This window comes from Morone saxatilis, unplaced genomic scaffold, assembly GCF_004916995.1.
Source record: "Morone saxatilis isolate NCDOM2014 unplaced genomic scaffold, NCSU_SB_2.0 Contig9, whole genome shotgun sequence".
Lineage (NCBI taxonomy): Eukaryota > Metazoa > Chordata > Actinopteri > Moronidae > Morone > Morone saxatilis.
Genome location: NW_023340268.1, coordinates 12,103,678 through 12,111,748, shown reverse-complemented (window position 1 = coordinate 12,111,748; position 8,071 = coordinate 12,103,678). Strand labels below are relative to the sequence as shown.

Sequence of the window (8,071 nt, the reverse complement as noted above, 5' to 3'; positions counted from 1 at the left end):
AGTACTTGTACTTCACTGAAGCCTTTCCACTTTCTACTTCTACATTTCAGGGAAATATAAACATCTATTTTAAACTACACTCACTGGTTAAAATGTTAATCTGAAACGAATTATATTTGAAATTATGATATTTATTACAGTACCACATACCATAATTAACATTCTGAAATAATAAAAAAAGAGTATGTCTACTTTTAAAGTATGTTTTGCTGATAAAACTTTTGCCTTTACTTGCAAAGAACTGCAGGACGCTTACTTTTAATGTACTTTTTATTATTGTATTGGTACTTTTAAGGATCTTGGCACTTTTCCACCACTGGTCTGGCTACACACACACACACGCACACTCCTTTGCAGTGAGTCATCAGAAAGAAAGTAGTGTGCAAGTTATTTTTGAGCATCCTCAAAGTAAACGTTGCCATCATTAATTTCCTGTTCTCTTATCACTTATGTCATCTTCTTGACTTCTTCGTTCTCTCTGCTTCCTTCTGACTAAAATAGGATCTGTGTTCTAAAGCCTTAAAAGGCTGTATGTCTCCTTTAACCTCTCTCTCTATTTCTCACCCCCTCATTCGTTCTTTTTCCAGTCTTTTCCAGTTGCTGACGTTCTTCTTTCAATTAATTTCTTATTTGGGAATTCCACTGAGCCTCTGCATATTTCTCTTTCTCTGAAATGGCATTTTATATTTTAGCTGGTGACTCGACTGGCTTTAGTATAAAATATGGAGACTGAAACTATGCAATTACAGCTGCTAATGCCTTTTAATGATCTCATCACTTTGTCTCTACTCTGTAGCACATGTGGAACCACAGGACGTTGGGAGTGTGAGGACAATGCCTGTCTGATGGAGCCTGACATTATCCATGCAGTCAACAGAGGAAACTATGGGTAAAAACAAACAATGGCACACACACACACACACACACACACTTGATGATACTTTATAATAAAAAATCTTGGTGTTTAACATCTTGTCTGTCATTTTCAGGTGGAAGGCAGCTAACTACAGTCAGTTCTACGGCATGACTCTCGACGAGGGCATCCGGTACCGCCTGGGCACACAGAGACCCACCAGGACTATTATGAACATGAATGAGATACAGGTACAGGACAGTCTTCATTCTTGAAAATTATTTTTAGGGTCAATAGGACCCTACTGACTAAAAAAAGAGACAAAAGAAAGAGAAATATGTGTGTGGTCAAGTTCCACAGGCAGTTGATACTCTTTGCTCAAGTGCCCTTAAGGTAAGTCATGAGATCCTTGCCATCCTCAGTGCTACTGTTTTGTCACTGACCTTTGACCTCTGACCTTGCTTTGAAAAGAGAGAACACATTTCCATACCAGGACTGGAGGTATATATATTACTTGTTTCTAGTGGGTGAAAAAACCTATTTAAACCTATTGTGCTGTATACCAGTCCAAAACTAGTTTGGATCAAATAGACTGTATGACACATGTAGAGCAGGGGTGTGGGGTGGTGGAGGAAGAGCAGGAAGTTTCAGCGACAGGTGAGAATGCAGAGAAAAAGTGAATCACTACATGTTTTGTTGAGGTTTTTCACTTTAAAAGCTCCTGCAGGTTGAAAACCTATTCCAACAAGGGAGCTCTGATCAAAACGTTTTCCACTTACGGTAATTATGGTTGCTTGTTGGTATGCGATGGCGTCGCTGTCTGGAACCTCAGCCCACTCTGATCCGCTCAGTCACTGTTTACATTTTACCCAGACAGATTACATAAGACGGAACCAAAACATCAGACAGACAGAGAAGATGGAGGGGATGGTGGCTGCTTGGTGCTCCAGTCTACACCTCCCCACCTCCATCAATCCCTCATCCATCCATCCTCACTCCCCTACTGCTACCCAGCATTCCACGACTTCTTCCAACCCCCCAAAAAATCTCACAACTCCCCCTTCTTCCTCCGCCGTCAGCGTGTCCCTACCTGTGCCAGGAACCAGATCAGAGCCTTGCAGCCCATTCATAAATCTCTCTCTCCTTCTTTCCTTCTCTGGCTGTAGACTCCTGTGTAAGGGACGGAAAATTGTGAATTCATGAATGAATTTATTACACAACACCTTATTCTTGCAGCTATTTTTTTCTCCTCTTTTAGACTTTGACCTTCCACAACTACAACTCTCTGACCGGCAGCACATTCTTTAGTTATGCATCAGGTGGCCGTTTGCTCTCTGAATACCTTACTGTTAATCAGAGGAATGCAGTGCAGGCAGCCAGGCTGAGAGAGAGGGAAAGTCAGTTGTACAGAAGTGTGTTCTCTGTTATCACACATAACTGGGAGATTAGGAAAGCATCCAACCTGGAGTGGAGACTAACAGATGAAGTATGTTTGGCATCTGAGAAGCACCTGCGAGTAAATATGCGCTATCAGGGAAATGTATGCACTTTGTCACAGACTTATCATCCTAAATTAGATTTATCATCGCCCTGAGGTTGATATTTTAAATGAAGATGGATGCCATGAAAGTTCAGTTGGTTCAAATGACGCACTGGATTTTATACGGATGTAACGAAGCTGCCTTATGGTAGAGAGGACAGGGATCAAAGGTTTCTATCTATTTTCCAGTGTCAGAGATTGACACTGGGCCAAATGGTCCTAATCGCCTGTGAATAAGTCCCTTCTACTGGAGGGCTGATTAGCAGACTTATGTAACCTGCCTGTGGTCCAAACCTGTCATACAAAGCCATCCACAAATATTTTAATTGCAGCAGTAGTTTGTGTTCTGTTGTGGGCAAACAATTGCTCTGTATGTCTGACACAACAAGATTTTACTTCGCCACTTATGATAATAATTGTTTGTACTGAGAAATGTTAAGGTTTTTTTCAACAGGGGTTGCTCTGTGAGAGTTTAACAGCGATTAAAAGCAATCGAAGGCCTCTAATAACTGTCTCTCTATCTTTTTCTGTCTGTCAGATGAACATGGATCCGCAGAATGACCGTCTGCCTGCGTACTTCAACTCAGCAGAGAAGTGGCCAGGAAAGATCCATGAACCACTGGACCAGGGCAACTGTGCTGCATCCTGGGCTTTCTCAACTGCAGGTAGAGCAGCAAAAGAACAATTGGAGAAAATGCTGGGAAATATATGGGATACCATTATAACACATAAAGGACAGACAACATAAGAATAAAAACGTTGCAAGTGAAGCAGCTTTTGACAAGGTGTTGGCAGGTTGAGTGATTCAAACACTGTGTTGTTCCCAATACTTTTATTTTAAATGGATGTGACAATGTGTTGACCACAAAAAGTCTTCCTCAGGTTTGTGGTTGATATGTAATCTTTATGTGCAGATATTTGTTATCCAGCACCACAAAATAGAAAGAATTTAAAGGTGACATCTTAAAATCATTTGATTTAATTGTAGGCAATCCAGTAACATATTTTATAATGTTGCCTATCCTCTTTTCCAGCTGTGGCATCAGACAGAATTTCCATCCAGTCAATGGGTCACATGACTCCTCAGCTGTCCCCCCAAAATCTTATTTCCTGTGACACGCGCAACCAGGGCGGCTGTGCCGGGGGACGCATCGACGGAGCCTGGTGGTACCTCAGGCGTAGAGGGTGAAGACCTTATTTTATATGAACTAGAAGCTAAAAAGAATTGCAGCATTTAATACAATACAAGTTTTGGTGATTACTTAATGACAACATGTTTCCACCCCTCCTCTTCCTCTCACAGAGTGGTGACAGAAGACTGTTATCCATACCAACCCCCACAGCAAACACCAGCGGAGGTGGGCCGCTGTATGATGCAGAGTCGCTCCGTTGGCCGGGGGAAGAGGCAGGCCACGCAGCGCTGCCCCAACACACACAACTACCAGAACAACATCTACCAGTCCACACCACCCTACAGGCTCTCATCCAATGTGAGCACAGAACAATACACGCACAAACAGAGATACATGATGCACAAGAAAAAAGCCTAGACACCTATCCTCCATGAGGACAACACCCGACCAGCACAACATGTTCTTTAGACTCCAGTAAACAGCTTTCATAAGCTTGCTGTACATTTTTAGGACTTCCTCGTGCCTCAGTAGACTGTAATCTCTCTCACATGTTTATTACAGTATGTGTTTTTGCACACTTTCCTCAGGCATACTTGATTTCGTTGTGAATGAACATGGATTAAGTACAGGATTAAATGCTCGACAGCCCTCTTCACTGAATCAGTGAAGGGCAAGAAGTTATATTTTTACCTGCATGTTTGCCAGCTTTTATAGTCCAGGCAGTTGGATTCAGGATTGAGAAATTTGACTGAAATATAACACAGAATTAAAAAGAAACCTAATCTTGTTTTTTAGATTCCATATTGGATATGCATGCCAGTGATTGAATTAAACCATTTACAGACTGCACTTTAGATATCATCATCCATAATCATTATCTACTATCCAGACTCAAAAGTATCTGGAGTTAGATTTCTGTGTTTACCTGCTAATATCGAATTACTCAACTCATTCTACAGGTCATATATTCACACTTAGGCACAACAGTGAGTTGAGTCAGTCGATATGAGAACAGAGTGGCCAAGAGTTCTGACAGAAACAGCAAATGTAAAGTTCATATCACAATTTAAAAGCTCGATGATCTAAATGTAATACTTTCTTCTAGTGCTCTTCGTGTAGAAAGCACCTCTGCCCTTCCTTATTAGCACAAAGTATCACGTAACGTTCACTTAAAGTTTTTCCAGAAGCAGTCTCTGCATGCAGCTCCATATATCTCTTCCAATTCAAAGCAAACCACTGAGTTACAGCCAACATGTGGTTTTATCAGCGAGCATCCATCAATGCTAAATGATGGCTAATGCCTCTCAGAATCATTACAGCCTGTTGTTCCTGTCTCTCGATGGCCTGTGAAGTCAATAAGCCAGGCATTAAGGCCAGGGGGCCCTGCTGGACTCAATCTTGTTATCTGACTTTTAACATCCAGGGTGGTTGTTTTCATCCTCTCCATTTCACTGGCATGTAATGATCTTTCTGTCTGTCTCTCTCTCCTCTGACTATAAATTGTTCCTTCTATCGTCTCTCTCAGGAAAAGGAGATCATGAAGGAGATTATGGATAATGGCCCTGTGCAAGGTAAAATTCAATTTGTAAATAATATTTTAGAGTCAACATTTGCTCCCAAGTGAGTGTTACTTTTTTTAAACCACACTCCCAAGGGACAAATAAATCTGAACACACACACACACACCTTGAAGCCTTGTATTGGGTGTCCGACCTCAGATGATGTCACGTTTGACCTTGTCATCCTGATGGTTTTGCCCCGGGTTTCAACTGTAACCCCGGTCACCTGGTCAAAAATGATGGGCCTAAATGTCAATGTGGTTGAACTGCCCTTCCTTTACAAGCCCGCCTCACTGTCTGTTGCCTATCTGGACCATTGTCAAGTTCACTTGAATAGAGGAGTCACGTGTAGGTGTGCGTGTGTGTGTGTGCTTCTCTGAGCCTGTGCCAGCCTCTTGTTTTATTGTTTAGCAGTCCAGGAAAACTGTGAAGTTTTTTGAGTTTCTCTCCAACACAAAGGCAAAGAGGTGTGTGAGTGTGTGCATGTGTGTGTGTTGATGAAAGTGGACCCCCTTTCATCAACACACACACATGTTCTGAACTGTACATCCGGAGAGTTATTCCCATTGAGCTGGAATATGAAAGTTCACAGCCGAACTCACACTGGCATGCGCACACACGCACACTGCCCTGTCTGATGTCTGGGTGTGTGTGACTCATGGGGGAAATTGGAATTTGTTTGGTGAAATTAGGTAATTACTTTTAGATTAATCAATGTTTGAATAAGATTTTTATCTCTCTCTCCTCATAATTGATTCAGCAGCCTTTATAAAAGATACTCATAGTGTGTGTGTGTGTGTGCGTGTGTGTGTTATATCCGCCTACTAATTTCCCTGCTTGTTTGTTCTTGCAGCTATTATGGAGGTCCAGGAGGACTTCTTTGTCTACAAGAATGGGATCTATAAACACACTGACGTCAGCTTCACCAAACCGCCACAATACCGCAAACATGGCACACACTCTGTCAGGATCACTGGGTAAGTCACCAGGATCGGTAACAGGGCAAAACACTGAAAATTGAGCCTTTTTCCGTGTTTTGTGAACCAACAGCCCATCAGTCATAGCACGACCCTAAGTAGAGGTTTTGCTCATTGCACAAACCTGATTAGACTCAACATAAACATTTCGGGTTTTCATTAATGCCATTCGATGATGAAAGCTTGAAACCACGTGCCATGTCATACAAACTTTGCCCTCGCTTGTTAATCCAATCGGGTCTGGACAAAAACATTTGTCCAAGTCTTCCTGCGTCTGGTTTCACTGTTGGTACATGCTCAACAGATACCATTTCAGCAGAAAAAAGTGATTATTAAGGATGAATCAGGTATTAATTGAGTAGCTGCTGGTATCAGGCTTGATTCAAAGCTTCACCTGCACGTATGTTTGCACACAGCTGAGAGAGTACGTGTGCACAAGCTTCCCTCCCAGTCTACTGCTCTTGGAGACACACCTTGGCTCCACTGCTCCGTCTGCCTCAGACAAGGCCCCCCCTCCTCCTTCCTCTTCACCACAAATATGCAGGCGGGTAGACAGCTGACACACCTGGATTACCTGCCACCACCCCCCCTCCCCAAACTCTGTCTTCTCGCTTTGTGGTGTCTCCATCACCGCTGCTCAGCTAGCCATCTAGCCAGCGTCCTGCTTCATCTCTTTTTCTGCTCTCCACGTCCAAGCCAAAATACCTCTCCTACCATTTAGATTATCCTTAGACAGACAGGTAGTGGTTTGCGGCTGTTTTATGTGTTGTTTGGAGGGCAGCGAGAGGCCAGGAGAGGTTTTTGACAGTAAACAATCCGAAACATCCATTTTTAGTTGTAAATATTTGACAGGACTCTTCTCTGTGAGTCATCCAGCTGGTTTTAAAGTGTGTTGTGACAATAATACGTTGCCGCTTACTAGTCTCACTTTCCAAATTATAGAAATGAGCAGCTACCTCGTAATGGGTCTATAATGGGGTCTAAGGAATGTGTGTTTGTAAGAATTTGACTGTATCTTAGTACCTCAGAATCTGAGCCTGTCCTTGACTTGAACATTAGTTTCTAAAAAAAAAAAGAAGAAAAAAAATCCAGACAGGGGATCTCAGCAGTCTCTCTACTTTTATCTGATCGGCCATTGATGAAGTCAAAACACAACCCTGCTTCACACGTCCCTTTTCATCTGCGTGTCTTACATGTATATTTTATGACATCATATAGCATGTATAGGCATGTATGCGATAAACGCTGAAGCCCTCAGCCTCAAACCTGTACTTAGCTTGTTTAAATCACATACTTTATAAGCTTGTGCTGTTCTGAAATGTGTTTTTGGAAAACTTTGGATGCACATGTTTGTTCACCACGTTCATGTCATGATCACACTATAATTACATGTCTACAGCCTCGGTTTGTCAATAAACTGTGGAGGAATGGTGTGAAATGATGGTGAGGATGAGGAGTCCCAGCTTTACTGAGCACTTTCTGCTCTTTGGCTCCTTCTACTGATGCTGTTGCTCACCGGCCGAGTGGATGTGGATGTACCAGCGACACAGCTTTAGAGACGGCTGGAGCAAAGAGAGGGGGGGCAGGGGGCATAGTGTTTTGAGCTCCAACCTGCCAGCCACAGGCATCAGTGTGTTTACATAGGCCAAATCCCATAGCGATGCGTCCCTTTAAGCCCAGTGCCTGGGAAAGTTTGTGGAAAGAGCATTGAGGTCCACTGTGGTGGAAAGGGCATTGTCTGGGCTGCTGATCCTGACTGCACTGGACAGAGAGAGGGGGATCAATCCTCGGAGAAGAGGTCAGGGGTGGGCTGAGGGGCGTTGGGGAAGGGTGGGGCACATGGGCACACCGCTTATGCCCATCATTGTCCCAGAGTGAGCAAGTGAGCTGATTGGAGGCCAGATAAGAGGACAGCAGTGGTCCGATTCTGTCTGGCTCTGTCCATACCAATAAATATGCAGGCAGGCAGGCATGCATATGGGATCATGCACAGACAAACACACACACAC

General features: G+C 43.2%; 1 protein-coding gene across 2 annotated transcripts in view; it reads left to right on the top strand.

The window, feature by feature from the left end:
• tinagl1 (tubulointerstitial nephritis antigen-like 1) overlaps window positions 1-8,071 on the top strand; it is a 23,121-nt gene that overhangs the window by 10,623 nt on the left and 4,427 nt on the right. For both annotated transcript variants that reach the window (XM_035680818.1, XM_035680819.1), the window contains exons 4-10: window positions 797-889; window positions 990-1,104; window positions 2,932-3,058; window positions 3,428-3,578; window positions 3,697-3,883; window positions 5,052-5,097; window positions 5,939-6,062. In XM_035680818.1, the coding sequence (XP_035536711.1) occupies window positions 797-889; window positions 990-1,104; window positions 2,932-3,058; window positions 3,428-3,578; window positions 3,697-3,883; window positions 5,052-5,097; window positions 5,939-6,062 (843 nt within the window). The remainder of the gene's footprint in view (window positions 1-796; window positions 890-989; window positions 1,105-2,931; window positions 3,059-3,427; window positions 3,579-3,696; window positions 3,884-5,051; window positions 5,098-5,938; window positions 6,063-8,071) is intronic.